The 21,629-nt window shown below is 36.0% G+C and overlaps 1 protein-coding gene across 1 annotated transcript in view; it reads right to left on the bottom strand.

The window, feature by feature from the left end:
- Positions 1-1,112: 1,112 nt before the first annotated feature.
- The window catches only part of PRMT3 (protein arginine methyltransferase 3), a 606,280-nt gene continuing 585,763 nt past the window's right edge, over positions 1,113-21,629 (bottom strand). Inside the window, exon 16 of the mRNA XM_053720370.1 lies at positions 1,113-1,334. Within this exon, the coding sequence (XP_053576345.1) occupies positions 1,225-1,334 (110 nt within the window). The 3' untranslated portion in view covers positions 1,113-1,224. The remainder of the gene's footprint in view (positions 1,335-21,629) is intronic.

Genomic DNA, 21,629 nt, shown 5'->3' with positions numbered 1-21,629 from the left:
AAATAGATCCCCGTTAGGATGACCATTGCATTCAATAGGTGATACTCCCTTCACATCCCTCTGTCATTCACTGCACTCTGAGAGGAACCGGGCTTCAGCATGCTGCGAAGCGCATATCAACGCATAAATCTAGCACAAACTTACTTCACCACCTCCATAGGAGGCAAAGTTTGTAAAACTGAATTGTGTGTGTGGTGGGGGGTGTATTTATGGGCATTTTGAGGTTTGGGAAACTTTGCCCCTCCTGGTAGGAATGTATATCCCATACGTCACTAGCTCATGGACTCTTGCCAATTACATGAAAGAAATCAAATTACAGAATTATTTAATCATAGTAGTAATAGGTAGGGTAAATAAAGCAACCCTACACCCAAATTAAGCAGCTCTTGGAAGTAATTAAATCTTACCCCCTTCACCAGAGGCTTAAGCAAACCACTTACCCGTTGACAGGCTGAACATCAGAAGCGCGCTAAAAATAACAGAAGAAAAACATCAAATAGCGCACCTACAGGTGACTGCATGACGAGTGTAAGGAATAAAAGCTTGAAAAAATCTGATGTGCACACAAGCCAACATGTGCATAAGCTGAAGAAAGCTAACCAGAAAGATTGCAAATAAAAAAAAAAAAACTGGTGCGCAAATAATCTGACTAAAAAACTACTGGACTTACATTAAGCAGCAGAAGCAACTTCCAGTAGATAGCCAATCCAGTCCTGTACGCATAACAGCAGAGGATCTAAATATACAGAGTATAACGTTGAACCAACCGGAGAAGGCTAGGGACTGGTTTCTGCAACACCTGTGGCAGGCCTGTGACTAACTCCCATAGGGTGTTCTTGTGCCACTACCCATACTCCAAAGACATCCCTCTGTTCAAACTCTCCGAGGGGAAAACTGCGCCTCAAATCAGTCTGAGCACCCTCCTCACAAAACCTGGAGCACCTCCATTCTTCACCTTCCTCCTGCAAAGGCAAGACTAGTTTCAAGAAAGCTGGGAATTTTGGGATCTTTGCCTCCTCCTAGTGGCCAATAGTAAAATTCCCAGGAGTAATGAAAGAAAAGAAAAATGTTGAGGGAAAAAAAATCAAACACAAATAATACAATTGAATCAGTTTGTAGTTTATGCCTTTATTCATCAGTAAAAAAAAATGTTTGAGTATTTTTAATCAGCTTTTACAACTAGACATAATTTTGTGTATTTTTTAAAATGATGTGCTGGGTAATTTATTGAATCATATAAATCTGAGTTACATTGTTTAATGAAAGGGTAATGATGAGGGAACGTGGATCCTTTCTATTCTTCCGTACTGTAATATTGCCTTTCAAGATGTCACCTGAAAACACAAGGAACAATTTGATTATGGTCAAGAACATAAGATTGTCACAGATATATTATACATAAGTATGTTTACATTTTATCCTGATGTTTCCAACCTTCCTTAATTCTCTCTCAGCCATTATCAATACAGCAGAGACAAGTCAGTGTCACAAAGAAAATCCTATATTTGAACAAACCTTAAACTGTATATTGACCTAGATTCAGATGCTAGTGAGGTTTTTGAGGTGCATCTTCTTAAAGGGGAGATTATGTTTGAAATTCATTAAGCATCACATCACCTATTTCCAGCGTTTCATTGGTGGATGCTCCTGCTATTAATATCTATAGTTGCACGAGGTAACCGATACACAATATCTCACACACTGAGCAAGAACAGCCAGCAATGCAAACAAAATAAATACATGCAACCGTAACACTTAGGAAAAACATTTTCAAAACAGTGCATGCAAATATTTTTAACTGGAAAATATTCGCATATCAGTTTTGTTAGGTTAAAATAACCTTGCTGGATAGAACAAAAAGTTTCTCTAGTGGCTAGCAGTTGGAGTTCTGGGGCATTTTAGAGGCGTGGTCATGGTTTTCCCGATACACCTCAGCCCAGCATTAGGGATTCATAGAGTCTATAGCCCCTATGAAGTAACATTTTTTTTTTTTTTTTTTTTCAAAAGAGCTTTATTGAAACATTTAGTGAACAGTTAGCTGGTCAATATACAATTTGCATATACAGAAATGAGCGCCTGAGATTTAACAAAGATAAAATTTTTATATCACATTGGCAACTAGTGGAGCGTTGCAAAGACTCAATATGTCTTGTACAAGCGAGACAGGGTCCCACTCAGTGCAAAATGTCTATCTATGTCTGGCAGCTCTCTTTAAATTAGATCAACATCTGTAACTGGTTTACAATCAACTATAAACAAAAAACAAGTGAATTTTAGTATAACTACATGTAGCATCTTGCAGAAAATTAACTAAACATGCATCAGTCACAGGTTTGCTTCAAATAAGTACAGTTGATTTCTTTTTATACACATATGTGTACCAGAGTGTATATAGGGGTGAATAATAGGTGTATACTAATGCGAGACAATCTATTCCGTGGGGTGTTACAACAGGGAAATATCATGATATAGGTAAATGGGTGCTCTAAAGTACTGAAACAAAGGAACAGTTAGTGCGTAATCGGGCTTGTAGGTACTCTTCCCATATGAAGCATATTGAATAATAGTCCTCTGTGTGTTTTGTATGAGTATAGTGGTATTTTTCTAAATTAAGTGTGTGAGATAACAGGTTGTTCCAAACAGAGATATTTGGGAGTTCTGTTTTCTTCCAATTTAAGGGAATTAGTCTCTTGGCAGTATTGATAATAAATGTTAGTAGTGTGGATCTAAGTTTGCATTTGATTTTTGGGAGAGAGTTAAAGAGGAAGGTCCATATTGTGAAGGGGAGAGGAATATCTAGAACATGTGTGATTTCAATGGTGATTAGCTTCCAGAAATTTTCAGCTATGGGGCAGGACCACCATATATGAGTGGGGGTACCTAAATCTGAACAGCCTCTCCAGCACTCGGCAGATGTGCCAGGGAATAACTGGTGTAAACTGTGTGGTGTGTAGTACCATCTGCTTAGAAGCTTCAGGTTCATCTCTAGCATTGAGATAGAAAACGAGAACTTGCTCATGCTGGCAAAGATTTGCAGCCATTCTTTGTTCGTGCAGGATTCACCTATTTCAATTCCCACTTTTTAACCTAAGATGGTAGAGTAAAAGCGTAGGATGAAAGGATCTGTTGATGTATAAGCGATAGAATACTTTTATTGGGGAACGTGTGTATACACATGTTTTCAAAGGTTGTCAAAGGGCTGGTTAGAGATTTTTTATAGGAATGCGTCCGCAGGTAATGCGTTAATTGCAAGAACGTAAACCAACTATTGAATCGGGGGTCCGAGTAAGGTAACAATTTCATTGTGTGGTTTCGGTTTGCCATTGTGATGTAGCGTGTGTATCGGGACCATTTCTATCATGGTGGGATTGTCTGTTATATGTAAAAGAGAGTGAAGTGGGAACAGGGTATTTCCTACTAGTGGTGGTAACGGAGAGTATGTGCTAGAAAAGTGGGGAGATCTTTTGATGTGTTTATCCCACAGTTTGAATGTTTCCTTCACAGTTATGGGAGCATTGAGGGGCAGACGTCTGATATCGGCAGGAAGCCAGCAGTGGCCTCCCAGATGGGAGTCGTTAGAAAGAGTGCGCTCAAGCATAACCCACTCTTTCGTGCTGCTGTGTTTGCACCAATCAACTATTCTAGTTAAAAAAGCAGCCAATCTATAGTACTGCAAATTGGGTGCTCCTATGCCTCCTGTAACATGTCTTTTTATTTCAAAGCTGACAAGTTTATATCATTTCCATTTTTATTTCTCTTTTTTTCAAATGTGAATAGTTTTATATGATAACTTTTTTGTTATTCTGTAAGGTTTTGAGGCATTTTAGTGATAACTGTATCCATCACTATGCGCGGAGAAGTGATTCGTTTCGAGTCAGATGAGGCTCCTTTCATTATAATGGAGCTTAAAGGGACATCACATTCAAAATGTTTCTTTCATGATTTAGGTAGAACATACAATTTTAAACAACTTTCCAGTTTACTTTCATTATCAAATTTGTTTAATTCTCTTGGTATCATTTGTTGAAGGAGCAACAATGCACTACTGGTTTCTAACTGAACACATGGGTGAGCTAATGACAATCAGTATATATATGCAGCCACCAATCAGCAGCTAGAATCTATGTTATTTGCTGCTCATAAGCTTACCTAGATAAACCTTTCAGCAGAGGATAACAAGAGAAGGAAGCAAATTAAATAATAAGTAAATTGGTAAGTTGTTTAAAACTGTATGCTCTGTCTAAATCATGAATGTCTAATTATGACGTTACTGTCCCTTTAACTCACAATTACGGCTGTGACAAGGGAAAGCTACAAATCTTTTTGAATTGTGCAATAAAGTTGCGGTAAGGTTTTCCGCAAGATATATGTTTCACAAACAGTTTTTAATGAATCTAGGCCATAGTCTCACTCCACAAGAGGAAGACTACGGTGTTGAGTTTTGATGAGCATGCATTTTGAAGGTAGTAATTCCTTTGTGTATTGGGTGGAGCATGCATTTTAAAGGAACAGTCTAGTCAAAAATAAACGTTTATGATTCAGCTAGGGCATGTTATTTTAAACAATTTTCCAATTTACTTTTATCATCAAATTTTCCTTTGTTATCTTGGTATTCTTAGTTGAAAGCTAAACCTAGGTAGGCTCATATGCCAATTTATTAGCCCTTGAAGGCCACCTCTAATCTGAATGCATTTTGACAGTTTTTCAAAACTAGCGGGCGTTAATTAATGTGTGTCATATAGATAACATTGTGCTCATGCCCGTGGAGTTACCTAAAAGTCAGCACTGATTGGCTAAAATGAAAGTTTGTCAAAATAACTGAGATAAGGGGGCAGTCAGCAGAGACTTAGATACAAGGTAATCACAGAGTGAAAAAGTGTATTAATATAACTGTGTTGGTTATGCAAAACTGGGGAATTGGTAATATATCTATCTTTTTAAGCAATAAAATATCTGGTGTAGACTGTCACTTTAATTGGAATTTTGTAAATGCAATTGCTATGTGACAATCAAACTTGCTGTTTTTGTATTTTATTATGTGTGCCTTTATTTCTATTAGCAATTATTCCATTATACAAGTGTTCCTGAATACCAATCCTTAAAGGAAAGAGTGCATGCATGCATCTGGCATGTGCAGGCATGGTCACATTATTTGCCCCATCAGTATAAGGAAATTGTAACAAACAGCAAACACCTTTCCTGTCTGAGCATGCGTTTTCTCAGTGTCAGATGAAGTGCTGTTTCAAATGTAACAAGCTGGAGTCAATAGCTGAGAGTCTCAGCTCATCACAACCCCTGACTGATGTACCGAACGTGAGCACAGTGTTTCAACAGAGGCCAGGGGTAAGAGAGAAATGAAACTAAACGTAGTAGCTGAAATCTCTCTAGTACTTTAATCAGCTTCTACAAAACAAACAACAAGTACTAGAGAGTAACTAAGTTTATAGATTCAAATTTTAAAGAAAGACATAGCTTTGTAAAAGTTTAGTCTCGCTATCCAGACAAATATAAAATTGCATAAGTTACTTAATGCAGATCTTCCGATAGCACAGGAATTCAAGGATAAGGTAATCTAAGTCAGACAGTCCGGGTCAAGGCCTTACAGGGAAAAGCAGCACAAAAACATTAAACAAATGCAGTGTCCACAAACAAGCTAAAGTCATAAACCAAGTCAGTCCACACAAAGGGTTAAACAGAAGCGTAGTCGGGAAGCAGAAGTCAAACCAGAATATCCAAATAGTAAACTGCTAGGGTAAGAGGTAGTAACTCAATACACAAGCAACCACATGCTACTAACAAAGAGCTAATATAGACTACTCCAAATAAGGCCTAATTGATCTTCTAGGCCTACTTAAAGGTACAGTACACCTAACTGCAGCAGAGACAGAAATCACCCTTTTAGCCAAATGCTTATTATGACAGAAATATCAAGAGATTATCTCACAAGATCACAGAAAAGCAAAATGTAAATTCAGCACTGATGCCGATTGGCTGTTTTTTTTTTCTTGTTTTTTTTTCCACCATGCTGATAACAGAACTGCTCTGATGAACTGAAGAAATTTGAAGGTAAATTCTTCCTATTTACATAGAGATATTCATATATTATTTTCTAATCAGCTTCTTACAGATATGCAGCATAACTTTCATGTGATTTAGTATATGGGTAATATCTCCCTTTAAGTAGCCATAACACGCCACATTTAAAGGATTTCTCTACCTGAGCACAGTGACGTAGCTAGTAAACCACTCAAGAAAGGAAATACAAAAACATTTTACTTGCTAGGGTTCATTGAGGACTGAGGTTGAGAAATACTGTTGATAACCACAAAGGGAAGATATGATCAGGAGGGATATCTGTACACATGTCAATAATCATTTAGTTGCACCATCAAATGTAAATCCATAAATACATCCCTGATACACTGACCAGGTGGGTAACATCATAGTTCTGTTAGAGGTGAGTTAAATAATCAGTGAGTATGGTAAATATTTTTTAGTTTAAAATAAGAAATAGGACTTGCATATTTTATTACCAATACTTGGACAATAGAATATTCACTGGGGTATTGAGTGGGAACTGATTTAAGTAATGTCTTTATTGGAAATGAACTAATTTCCCAAAATTTTATTTTTATGTGTTTATAACGACACAAACGTGGTTCCAAACCTCATCTCTCCGCAACCATCAACCTGTAGATTGTAAGCTCTTCGGAGAAGCCCCCTTATGCTGTACAAACTTGTTTGCTTTAATCTGCTATGTACCGTATTTGTATCTTACCACAAATCTTACTCATTTTATACCCCTACTTTTGTACCCAGAACTACAGAATTTTTAGCTGCTATAAAAATATATAATAAAAATAACAATAAGTCATCTCAATATACCTTTTAACAAGGTTCCATTTAATCAACTACAGTTTCAAAATATTAACTAAACTTCATAATTGAAATACAATTGTGGAGAAAATCAGGAAACTGTACAATAATCCATACACATAGAGCACTAAATATTTATGTATTGAAAAGTTATGTTGTTTCTACAAGTTACTGATGTTTTATGATGTTTTTATAATGTAAAAACCCAAATGTATGAAAAACTTTTCATACTAATTCTCATCAAGCTATAAAAATGTTAAACGGTCAGTGTGAGTAACAATAAAATGCTCTATACCATTAGTACATTTTATTTTTAAAAAAATTCTACTTTTCACCATCTATTTAAAGGGACAGTCAACACCAGAATTTTTGTTGTTTAAAAAGATAGATAATCCCTTTATTACCCATTCCCCAGTTTTGCATATCCAACACTGTTATAGAAATACACTTTTTACCTCTGTGATTACCTTGTATCTAAGCCTCTGCAAACTGCCCCCTTATTTCAGTTCTTTTGACAGACTTGCATTTTAGCCAGTCAGTGCTCACTCCAGGGTAACTTCACGTGCATGAGCTCAATGTTATCTATATGAAACACATGAACTAATGCCCTCTAGTGGTCAAAATGCATTCAGATTAGAGGCAGTCTTCAAGGTCTAAGAAATTATCACATGAACCTCCTAGAATTAGCTTTCAACTAAGAATAGCAAGAGAACAAAGCAAAATTGGTGATAAAATAAATTGGAAAGTTGTTTTAAATTACATTCCCTATTTAAATCATGAAAGTTGTTTTTGGACTTGACTGTCCCTTTAACCCTCATAAAGTGGTTAAAACACATAAGGGTCAATTTATTAATCCAGGAATAAGATGAATTTCTGAGAACAGACTGTACTTGTTAGGCGGTATGACACCTAGACAACAATTGTAATAAAGATGTATTTATTTGAAGGAAAAAAGAGAGAGTCTTATTTACAGAAGGACCGATATGAATGTTAGCATATGTAGGATACCTACAAAGTACCAAATGACACCTGAACATTTCATTTCAGCTTAAAACAACACACGAATGTCTTGTTTTCTCACAAGTTGCACTCTGGCTTTTTAGAGCGTCTTGCTGCTTCATAAGTCTTCAAAATAATGAAGTGATTCTGTGGTTTGAATAGGTTAACACTACTCCATAACTGGTACTAGACTACTGTTGTAACGTGTTTGCCTCCTCACTACACTAAAAAATATAAACTACTTTTTATCTTCCAATGGAGTTCACAGATCTAGTTTCAGTGAATGGGATAGGGCTTCATTTTGGTATTATTTGCAAATTAATAAATCCAATTTTTTTTTTAAATTTTAATGGTGCACATGAAGATAATTTTAAATTGATGAAAATGAAAGTGTAGCATTCTCAACACACAAATGATGTTTTTCATAAATATGAAAGAGTTCTGGAAAAGTATATCAAAACAAACAAAATAAGGTGATGTCCTGTTCCTAGACTGATAAATTGACCCCATAGTCAAAACCATGTCCAGATAAGGACATCACTGCTGAGCCAATTAGAAGAAGCATATGTCCATACCCTCCAATCACAGGCTGCATACTTTTTAAATCACTCAGTAGTGCTTTAAACATAGGGGCCCATTGGCCCCTGATGCCCCTGTTTCCGCGCAAGCTTTCAGGATCACCGGAAAAAGCAGTTATGCTCCTTAAAGGGACAGTATACACTCATTTTCATATAACTGCATGTAATAGACACTACTATAAAGAATAATATGCACAGATACTAAAATAAAAATCCAGTATAAAACTGTTTAAAAACTTACTTAGAAGCTGTCAGTTTGGCTCTGTTGAAAAGGTAGCTGGAAAGCCCACTGCAAGTGGCAAATAAGACACTCCCCCCCCTCCCCCTTCTTTTGCATATGAAAAGACCCATTACACAAACAGGAGCAAGCTGGAGTAGGTAGTCGAGCGTATTCACATAAAACTTTGGGGCTTGGTTAGGAGTCTGAAAATCAGAGCAATGTTATTTAAAAATAAGCAAAACTATACATTAATTTAAAAAAAAAAACTTTATGGGCTATATAAATAGATTATCTACAAAACATTTATGCAAAGAAAAAATGAGTGTATAATGTCCCTTTAATTGGTCCGCTGCCTCTGAGGCTGGGGACATCAATCCGCCCGATCCTATACGATTGGGTTGATTGACACCCCCTGCAAGGGACCGAATATCTGCGAATCTGCAGGGGGCGGCATTGCACAAGCAGTTTACCAGAACTGCTTGTGCAATGTTAAATGCCAACAGCGTATGCTGTCGGCATTCAGCGATGTCTGTCGGACATGATACGCTACAGCATATCATGTCGGACAGACATTGATAAATCGGCTCCATAGTGTTAATAGAGAATATTTTTACAAATACAATTCTCAAACTAAACACAACATTTTATTTTTGATCTAGAATGTCAATTTAAGCTAGAAATGGGTGAATGCTACTGTAATACTTTAGATTGAAAGACAACACAGTACAGTATTAGAAAAAACTCAAAAACCTAATCAATTTATAATGTGCTGGCTGTGAGGCAGAAACTAACCCTTCAATCTGCTTTTGTGCAGTAATATCCTTGCAACTGAACTGAGCAAGAGCAGAGCTTGATCGGAACAATTAATCAGTGTCACAAAGATAGCAAGTGACTGATGTTTTTAACTGCTCAACTGCCCTGTGAGCTGGAAAGAAAGCTCTCTCTGGGACAGAGCTGTTTCACCTTTGTGTTATCACCCTGCAGCTGCCAGAATACTAACGCACAGTGCAGCGGAGAGATTAGGACAAAATTAATTTAATTATTGCCCTATTATAGCCTTTTATTTTTTCCTTAGAGACTGCTTAATTGTGTTGACAAACATATATAGCAGATTGCCAGTTTAGTTCCATTTATAAAGCAGATTGTTTACATACCTAAATAGTGTGTGTTGTATGTGAGATATATATATATATATATATATATATATATATATATATAATACACACACACACACATATATATATATACATAAACACACACATTATATATGTGTGTGTGTGTATATATATATATATATATATATATATATATATATAGTTTAGCAAAAATAAGCACTTATTGGTTTTTGCAGTAAAACTTCACATTTAATATATCAAGATTAAAAATAGAGCATAACATTTCGAGACCACATTGGTCCCTTTTTCAAATGCAGATACAATCAAACAATCTTACCTACTAAAACCCAATACACACCCACCTTATATACCCAACAGTGCATAATTAACGATATCCCCTTCAGCTGAACTAAGCTCAAACGTTGTTTGCGTTCCACAGGAGCACATTGCGTTCCAGTGACGCCACACGCATGTGTCCGTCGTTTCCTTATTACATATCAATAATCACACGCTGCTTCTGACAGCTGTCAGAATTAACCAACGAAACAGAGAAGGCATGCAGGGCAGAACCATACAGTAGTGCCATGCATGAACAAAATCTCTTGGGGCATCGATATATATAGTAATCCGCGGGGAATGTAAGTAAAAAAGGCAATCAAAATTAAAAACATTAGAGAACCTATACTATGTATCAAATGTATATATACACTCATATCATGGAAACTAAATACATTGAAATTGAAACAATGTTACTTCATGACTAGTCAGAGGCATGGTATAAAACTTATATAGAAACTGAGGTGCCGTATAAGACCAGAAGTTGAACACAGGACACTTATTATGCCAACTCGTGGCCAGTTTATCGTCCATCAGGTCACATTGACATAGACACATCTAGATCCAATAGATTTATTGTGGACATTCCATATTCACATATCAATGCACAAACTTTTCGACTGTGTAGTTTATAATGAAGAGAGCAGGATGATGGAAATCCACAGGCCAAGAGACATACTCCATTATTTACCAAAAAATGGAGTAAAATCTAATATAGTATTCAATCCCTTAGGGGCCACTGTATCCAATGTATATATCCACCTTGATTCTAGACGTAGCAATTTTTGTGCTCTATTTCACCCCCCCCCCCTTCGAAGGGGTGGTATATGGTCGATCAGCATCGTCTTAAGGCTTGATAGATTGTGTTTATACTTTGCGAAGTGGCAGGCTACAGGTTGTTTTGAGTCCCCTTTATCGATTGCTTCCCGTATGGCAAATCTATGATTAGCCATGTGTTCACGGAAAATGGTCGTTGTTTTACCAACATAAACCTATGCACACGGGCAAATGAGTATATAAATGACGTAAGAGCTTGTGCATTTCAATCTGTGGTCGATTTTGTACCTCTTGTTAGAATGTGGATTTTGGTGCTGTGGAACGTAGTGCAATCACCACATCTGAAGCATCCCAACTTAGTGGGTTTAAGACAACAGGGCTTTTGATAACACGTACAGGGTCTGTCTCAACCAAAGGATCTCTTGGATTACTTGCATGGCGATATGCCATCCTAGGTGGTTGCATTATTTGGAATGGAAGGCCCTTATCATTCTGTATCAACTCCCAACGTTTCCATTTGTGCTGAGTTAATCTTAGTATGTGTCATGTCAAAAGTTGTGATAAAATTCAACCTATTGGCCTTAGTAGGTACAATGTTGCTATCACTCAATAATTCTTCCTGGGATCTGGCAAGAACCTTAGTCCTCACTCCTTGATCATATCCTTGGGAGGTAAATTTTTCTTCCATATTGTCCATCTGATCTAACATCAATGTCACCTCAGTATGATTTCTGACTACCCGAGTGAGTTGAGAGGATATCACCCCTCTCTTTCTATGGGATTCTAGAATGGAATTCCTATCTGTTGGTTTCGAAAAAAGAGATGTCCCAAAGCGACATGTCAAATGAGATTTCACCATAAATATATTGAGGTCAAGAAAATGTATTTCATCAGTAGAATATTCCATCTTAAACTTAATGGGCTGGTCAATTTTATTCAGATGATCTACCCTATTGTCTAGATCTAATCTTGTGCCACTCCATACCAGGAAGACATCATCGATATAGCGGGTATAATGTATCACATTATGATTCAAGTGTGGTTCCATAATAAACTCTTCGTACCACGCCATAAATAAATTGGCTTATGCCGGGGCCATATTAGAGCCCATAGCGGTCCCTGAGGTCTGCAAATAGACGTCGGATTCGAATCTGAAATAATTGTGATTTAAACAATAATCCATAAATTCCAAAATAATCTATAGGGGGACCTGTGTATACTTCAGATTTAGATAACATAGTTCTCACTGCCTGAATGCCACTAATGTGGGGTATACAAGTGTAAAGACTCGCCACATCCATAGTGACAAGTATATAATTGGGCTGTAACCAATCTGCTCTTTTTAAGGTTTTAATTAGAGTTGCAGAATCTTTTAAATAAGCAAAAGTACACACTTGGTTGTAAGAAAAAATCCACAAACAATGCTATGTTGGAGCAAATGGAGTCTCGGACAGAGACAATTGGTCTCCCTGGGGGATTTATTAGGGTTTTATGAACCTTGGGTAATAAATTAAAAAAACGGTATTTTTGGATAAGGGGTAGTCAAAATTGTAATTCTGTTTCATTGATATGTCCTGCTTCAAATGCAGACCTCAGGGATCGGTCAATTCTAGTTTTAAATACATTTGTGGGGCTCCCCTCAATTTTATGTATACTCCATTATCACTTAACTGTCTGATAGCCTCCATTCTGTAGTCACTGTAATTCAAAATGACAATGCCACCACCCTTGTCTGTCGGACGTATGATGATGGCATTGTCACCTTTTAAATCTTCAAGAGATTGTAGTTCATTTTTAGTCAAATTTGAAAAAGATTTAATTTCACCGGTGGTACAGTCTAGAGACATCATGTTAGTAAAGCTTTTAATGGAGGGATTGGTATTGGGGGGATCAAATGAAGAAGGAGTCTTAAACCTAGTGGGAATACTTTGTTCCTTATCACCAAAAAAGTCTTTAAGCTTTAGCTGCAGCTGAAGTTTTTGGAGATCAACGATTTTATCAAACGAGTTGAATTTTGGGGTAGGAACAAAAGATAATCCACGGTTTAAGAGTTTAAGTTCGGATTCAGTTAATGTCCTACTGCTCAAGTTAAAGACAATGTTTATTTCTTGTTCTTGTATTGTAGTTTTTTGTTTATAGTCCCCCCTCCTAGTCTGTCTCTTTCTGTCTTTTCCTAAAGGGGGTTTGGAAGTTGCCCTGGTGGCTACACCAGAAAAAGAAGAAGCTGATGTTGGTTCATTAGTCTGTGTTCTGGGTGCAGTGTTTGTACTAGTGTTATTTTCATCCTCAGATGTATCGCCTCCACTACTATCTATAGAGTCCAAAAGATTTTTGGAGCGTAAAGTTCTACGTTTACGTGTGGTATTAGTGTCTTCTTTTCCATATAACCACTTATAAATGTGTTTTTCTCTATAATATGTGTCAACAGTAGTTAGTTTCTTATTTTTAAAGGCAATAAGATCACTTTTGTATTTATTCACCAGTGTGTTGAGTTTCCCAACCCAAACCTGTGTTTTATCATCAGTTAAATTAGTGTTCATACGATCTTATGTTATTGGTGATTGAGGAGGTGAATAGGTTAAAAAACAGGATGTCCCTAGACATTGATCAAAGAAATTTAACAAAATTATCATATATTAACTGATGATAAAACACAGGATTGGGTTGGGAAACTCGACACACTGGTAAATAAATACAAAATGATATGTGAATATGGAGTGTCCACAATAAATCGATTGGATCTATATGTGTCTATGTCAATGTGACCTGATGGACGGTAAACTGGCCACGAGTTGGCATAATAAGTGTTCTGTGTTCAACTTCTGGTCTTATACGGCACCTTAGTTTCTATATAAGTTTTCTACCATGCCTCTGACTAGTCATGAAGTAACATTGTTTCAATTTCAATGTATTTAGTATCCATGATATGAGTGTATATAAACATTTGATACATAGTATAGGTCCTCTAATGTTTTTAATTTTGATTGCCTTTTTTACTTACATTCCCCGCTGATTACTATATATATCAATGCCCCAAGAGATTTTGTTCATGCACGGCACTACTCTATGGTTCTGCCGTGCATGCGTTCTCTGTTTCGTTGGTTAATTCTGACAGCTGTCAGAAGCAGCGTGTGATTACTGATATATAATAAGGAAACGACGGACACATGCGTGACGTCACTGGAACCCAATGTGCTCCTGTGGAACGCAAACAACGTTTGAGCTTAGTTCAGCTAAAGGGGATTTTGTTAATTATGCACTGTTGGGTATATAAGGTGGGTGTGTATTGGGTTTTAGTAGGTAAGATTGTTTGATTGTATCTGCATTTGACAAAGGGACAAATGTGGTCTCAAAGTGTTATGCTCTATTTTTAATCTTGATATATTAAATGTGAAGTTTTACTGCAAAGACCAATGAGTGCTTATTTTTGCTAAACTATTTGGATTGATAATACAGCACCGTGGCACTGATGAACATTGTTATATGGAGTGCATCTATTTGGAATACTTATATATATATATATATATATACTGTATAAAAAAAATACAAAATGATTTTATAGCAATGCAAACTGAGCAGAGTTTTATGATTATAATAAACATTTTCATTAAACTAGAACACACAATGCCCGAAAATAAAATGCAGTGTTTTAAGAAAGAACATTTAAAATGTGTACAATGAATTTAGAAACTTAAATATTAAGGAGGTTTACAAATAAACCAGCAACACTGATTGACAAATCTGGATATCAGTCGGTGTGATGATATTTTCTGGAAGAAAAAAAAAAAAAAAAGACACAATCAACTGAGAATGAACATGAGCTGGAACAAATCATTGCTTGTTCAGGAGGCAGCCTATTTTAGCTCATCATGCTTTTTGCAGACAAGAAATATCCTTTAATATATCAGTCTGATCCTGACAAGACCTGAAATATCAGGCAATTCTCTGAACAAGAGAATGTGCCAAACCCAAGATGTATGATTTGGCTTCTCTGGGACTCATCAGTGAGGTGTAGTGAGGTGGGAGAACCCAGAGTAATGTGCATACAAAAAGAATTCAAAATAAAACTGATATATGTACTCAACTTACAATAAACATACAATTAAAAAAAAATCCTTTCCTTTATGACAGGTCAGTGCCCCTCAGGATGCAGTATTTTAGCTCACTCTGCATTTCACAGCAAACTCTGTAGTATATCATTCTGATCCTGCCAAAAAGACAGTCCATTCCTGGGGGACATGGATAGACTTGAATACTTGGATGTGGGACCCAAGCTCTCAGTATTTAAAAGATGGTAGGAACTCAATCCAAAAAAAGAAAATCCACAGCGATGTAGTGCAGTATATAAAACTATTATCGTTTATTTCACAAGATTAAACAATTTCCACACATACAATCCATCTTGTGCAGTGTCATGCAAAGTTAGCTAACATGTTTCGGAGTGTGCCATACTCATAGCTGCATACTTTCGATTGACACTGCTTACATTTTTAAAGCACTTAACAATTGTTGATTGGTTAAAAGCCAAATGACCTCACAATAATGGGTGTAACATTTTATTTCCTCTTAAGGTGGATATAATGTAGAATAAATGTATCCCTCATTCTTTCAAGCCCTTAAGGATTAACCATATATTCAATTGTATAATTTATAGGGGTCCCACTCATACTGAATAATTTAATTAAATAACTACTAATATGAATTATCAATATTTTCTTCTTAATGACCCTCTCAGAATATGATTCATCTTATTTCCATTCATTTTTTTTCTAGGGTCTGTTTAAATGTTTATCACTTCCTACCTATAACCTACTCACTTTTGTGCATAACCCTCAAACTCATAGCATTTTTGCTGATTCAATATATTATTTTTGTTATCCCAAATATATATTTATTTAGTTACTTATCTTAGGTGGGTACACTTTCATGTTATGATACCTGCTACATTGCTTTTCATTCCCAAAAATGTATCAAATCATATTCAGAATTTAAGTCATGGGCACTCTGGTTCCTAGTTTAAAGATCCAGAACATTTCACACTTGGCCAGCATCCTCTCAGGATCACCCTCATTCTCCTCTACTTTTAAATGTTCAAAAATAACCGTGACCAATTCAGAAGCTTTACATGTCAAATTATGACACTCTGTTCTTGGTTATGTGTATTCAAACGTGTGGGGGAAATAAAATTACCACCTGTTTTTCCTTTTCTGTATGAAAAGCAGCACCCTTCTTTGACTAGCTCTCTAAAGTCATTATCTGCTGACAATAAATGAAGGTGTCTCTTGACTATATCACATATCTGGTTATATTGGTTACTATAGGTAGTAAGGAAAGTGATCCTTTTGTCCACTGACTGACCCTTTTTTTCTTGTTCTACTTTACTTTAATAGATCCTTACACTTTTTAGAAGCTACTACACTTTTTGTTTCTTCGATAAGGCCAGTTGGAAAGCCTAGAGTCTTTAATCAATTTGCCAATGATTCCGCCTGAATATCATATTATGTCAAATCTGTACAATTTATGCGTAGGTGTATAAACTGTCCTTTGGCAATAGCTTTAAAGACTCTTCTTGGATGGTTGCTTCTAGCATGCAATAAAGTATTGCCAGATATAGGCTTTCTGTAAATTTCAGATTTCACTTAACCTTTACCATCACTTATAAACCCTTTTAATGTAAAATCCAAATAATTTATTTCTGTCAAGTTAAATTCATAAGTAAAGGAAATACCTAGGTCATTTGTATTGAGTCTGTTCACAAATTCTTTAACCAGATTTTCATTTCCTTTTTACACAAAGATCAAATCGTCTATAAAACTTTTATAAACTATAATCCGAGACCTATAGGGATTTGCCTTACCATAGATGTGGGAGAGTTCCCACCAACCCAAGAATAGGTTGGGGTAAGAGGGGGCAAACTTTGACCCAATTGCTGTTCCACATCTCTGGAGATAGAATTGACCCTCAAACTTAAAGTAAAAAGAGAGTAACTCTAATAACAAATTCACAAAATCCATTCTCATATTTCAAAGATCTTTTTAAAAAATAGCTTCAAGGGGGATTAAGGAATAAAGTACTCAAACGTCTATTGTTAACCAACTATATTCCCTAGACCCCTCTATATCCTGTATTACATTTAATAGATGTTTAGTATCCACAAGAAAGCTAGACAAACCTTCCACCAATGGCTGTAAAATCACATCCAGCCACTGGGACAGATGTTCTGAAAAGGGACCCTATTCCACTTACTGTTAGATGACAGATTTATGTACCTTTGGAAGGCGGCTAAACACTGGTACAGTATGGTTTTTGACATCAACATAATCACAATTTTTTTTTATCCAAAAAAACTTTTTCTCGCCTGCATCCAAAAGGTGCCTCAGCTCCTTCTGAAATCTATTTGTAGGGTTGGCATAAAATAATTGATATTGATCTTTATCACTTAGCTGCATTAAAGTTTCCGTTCTAAACTGTTCACGGTTCATAACAACAACAGAGCCCCCCTTATCGGCAGCTCAAATGACCAAGTTACTATTATTCTGTAAATCCTGAAGGGTTACCCTTTCATTTCAAGATAAGTTACTCCTTTTCTCTAATGAGTTGTCAAACAGTTGCATTAAAGCATGTTCAATCATTTTCTGGAATGTCATTAAAATGGTGGCTCTGCTCTGTATGGGGTAGAAGGATGATGATTTTTCTTTGAACGAAGGAAGAAAGCAACCATCCAAACCACCAACATAACCTTACTCAAACAAGCATTCAAGAAGTGATCACAATTCCCTTGAAAAGTAGGGCTTGTAAACTTGGTGGTGCTAGGCTGATCTCTTTCTGCTCCAAATTCTTTGTTTCCTCCATCTTTAAAATATTTAAATAATGTATTATCTCTCAATAGTTTATTAATATCAAAACAAGTTTAGAACACATTGAAATTAGAGGATGGCTGCCTGGTGGAGGACTCAAGGAGGAGGTGGCCAATCTGTTGAAGTGGCGGCGGTCCAGAAAAGCCCATGGATAGTTCCCTCATACACCGGGTAAGCAACGAGACTGGATCTCAAAATATATGTACATAAGCTAATTGCCTGGAGTTTCCCTATGGGGACTGAATACCCTTTAAGGATACAGAGTATTCCGATTTAAGCCCTCTAAAAAATCTATACATAAACAATAAGTACCATACATTAAATACATTGTATCATGCACAGAATAGGGCAAATAATCTAAAAGGACACACTTATTAAAACTGCAGCATGCTTAAGGGACTGTTTATGTTCCAATCATCTGACGCCTAAGAAAAATAAAGTTCTATATCATGATTCTGCTATAAACAGATTTGATTCTACTTATTATTTTACAAGTTCTGATATAAAGGGCAGTAAATGCTTTATATAAAATGTAACTGCTAACTCACAAACTTTATTCTAGCTTTGCAATGGATCTTGATCTGGCAGGGGGGCACGTTCAAATCAAGATTGATACACTATGAAAAATAAGTTATGAAAACGAAGGAGGTATTCAAATATCAAAATATCTAAAGTGACTTTACTCATAAATGTACACAAAACCAATGTCACAAAATGACCCAGTGATGCCAATATCCAAAGTAATTTGCAGAGTGGAAAAAAAATGTGCTCCCTCTATTAATGTTTTCAACATTAAAGGGATATGAAACCGAAAATTTTTCTTTTGTGATTCAGACAGAGAACACAATTTAAAAATTTACATTTACATTTAACCACCAATCAACAATCACAATCCAGGTTCTGAACCAAACATGGGCCGGCTATAAAGATAACAAGAGAGCGAAGAAAAATTGATAATAGGAGTAAATTAGAAAGATGCTTAAAATTGCACGCTCTATCTGAATCAGGAAATAAAAAATGTGGGTTTAATGTCCCTAAATCATCTCTACATGTAAATGTTTAGCTTGGTGTACCCCCCATAATGATAAATAAAAATATTTGTATGATTATATCACCTTGGAGTGTACTTACTATTTAGTGCCTATTTATATTCTTAGATTGGGGAGGTGTAAAAGGTGAGTTTTTTATTTTTTAAAGATAGAAAGGCTAAAGCTGCCTTGTATGCACATAAATGTCCTAGTGCATTAAAACAGTATATACCATTTTCCCTTTTATGTCCTGTAAAATCTGATCTATACCAGGCCCTGACAGCCCTGTTCTATAATTTGTGAGAGTAACATATGGTTTCTCCTAGTTATCAAGCATATATTCTGCAGTAGCTTTAGCTGGAGAATAAAAACAACAAAAACAGAACACATATTTTAAAAGTATCTGATGTATCCTGACAATAAACATAACAACATAAATTATTTGTACATCATCAGTCAAAATTGTATGTGGTAAAGCATATTCTGTTTCTTTATCATTTATACATAGTGATCTTAAGGTTTCATCATACAAAAATAATGAAAATAGATTGGTAACACTTAAAGGGACACGCAAGTCAAAATAAACTTTTATGATTCAGATATAAAATGCAGTTTGAAGACACTTTCCAATTTACTTCCATTATCAAATTTTGCACAATCTTTTTATATACAGACTTTATGGGGAATAAAATCCTACAGAGCATGTGCACAAGCTTACAGGGTATATGTATAATAGTCTGTTATTGGCTAAAGCCTGTCACATGATACAGGGGGCCGGGAAATAGGAGAAAAAAAAAAATTTGTTAGAAAACAATCTATTGCTTATTTGAAATTCAGAGTAAGTGTTATTGCATTGTATTTTTAATATGTACTTGTTAATTATGTAATTCTACTGCATTGAGTGGTCCTTTAAATATTACAAATAATTCCACTTTAAAAACAGCTTATCGCTTATCGAACCTTGCATTTACGTCCAAAAACTTATCTAAGCCACTTGATATACAGGCAACAGTGGGAGTTCATCCGTTTTAATCCTGACAAAAATAAACCTTTTGTTGCTGTGTGTACATTTGTATTTAATACCAAATACCTTATACAAAACCTTATTAGTATCATACATAATGTCACAAAGGCTGACTGCTTTGTTGCTACACTAAATTACTACTTATCGGTTGTTATTTCTGTCTAGCCTGACATATTAATTTGCTTTCCAACTATCATAAATGTCAGTGAACAAAAAAAAAGCTACATAAAATGTTAGCACTCAAAATTAATTATACAAATCTCACATCGTGCTTCAAAAGGTTATTTTTTTGTTTCAGGTTAAATGGAGGTACAAATTTAACACCTCTTCTGTGAGTTTTTTTGCAAAATGGGACTTCACGTTTCATAATCACTGATTACAATGCACAAAGAGAAAATAATTCCTTTTTGCCCCCCCCCCCCTCCCCCCCCAACTTATTTACCAAAACAGAAGATATTCTGCAGGCAGATAATACTCCAAGGGGTATTCTTCTGTTCTAATGCTCTCATATATTTATAAGTGTCTTTTAAATAAAATACAAGTATATATTTTGCAAATGAAATAAGTGCTCTAAAGTTTAAATATATCTGACGACTAAAAAGTTAACAGGGCCACCCACACTGGTTTTATAAAAGAGTACACTGTAATCACGGTGTGTATCTGTGCACTGTGCATTGCTATTAGTGGTGTAGCACTATAAACATTCCCACCCTGAGATTTGAAAAGGGTAAGTAAATGCGTGATTATACTGCAACATATTTTTTTTTTACGGTTAAATAAGGGGGGTTTCCATTGAGAAAGGCATATGCACGACAGTCAATATGATCTTCCGTCCCTTTTAAAAAAAAAAAAAAAAAAAATCTACTTTCAAACAGACCACAACAAACATTGATTTTGCTCAGACACACAAATATTAAGAAATGTGGTTTGTGAACATGCTCAAACAAAAGCCAGACATGCCGAAAGTTAATGCAATTGTTCATAATATAGATGGCATCACATAAAGTTTTGGTATACTAAAACAAAGCCAAAAGCAGACAATTTTGATGACAGGCTGATAACTCTTAAAATTATTAAAACATTTGTTTGTTTATTGTTTTTCACATTATAGCAGATGTGCAGCACTGTTTCCTCTCACTGAAGACAATGAGAGTTGTTTAAGGGACATAGTGCAAAAATTAAATGTGCTAATTCATTAGAGGAAGCAATTGTGTCATGGCTGGACATTTAGCCGACGGACAATAGTCCGACAGACAAGTGGCTATCGGATAACAGTCCGGCCCCAAGATAGATAGATATATAGATAGATTTGATAGATTAGATAGATAAATAGATTTGATAGATAGATTCGATAGATAGATAGATGGATAGATAGATTCGATAGATAATTTCCCAGACAGAGAATTACAAGACGTGCGAGCAGGGACCCATGCTTAGGTTCCCAGAGGCGGTTGTGGCGCCCGAGGCTCTGATTAGAACAGAGCACTCTGGAGCGTATCTGCCCTCGGCCGAACTAGGAACATGCTTCGGCATTCTGTCAAGTCGGCCATATGTCCGTCAGCATTTTGTCAGAGCACCCAATAGTGCACCACTCTCTGTGGAACTCACACAAGCATTTCAGCTCACAAGCTAAACACAGCTGGCACTTGACAGGATCATGTGACTGCTATTTGTCTCACTTACTGTTTCCCCCTCAGGACCAGCAGTTCTTTGCAGCTGCCAAGCAGAACTTTATCTATGTGTTTAACCCTTTTGAAGAGGTTAAAGACAAAGCTCCATGGTGAGTAGTGTAAAAATCACATATTCTAACAAATTAGAT

This window comes from Bombina bombina, chromosome 7 (genome assembly GCF_027579735.1).
Source record: "Bombina bombina isolate aBomBom1 chromosome 7, aBomBom1.pri, whole genome shotgun sequence".
In the NCBI taxonomy this organism is placed as follows: Eukaryota; Metazoa; Chordata; class Amphibia; order Anura; family Bombinatoridae; genus Bombina; species Bombina bombina.
This window is presented reverse-complemented; position numbering and strand designations above follow the sequence as displayed.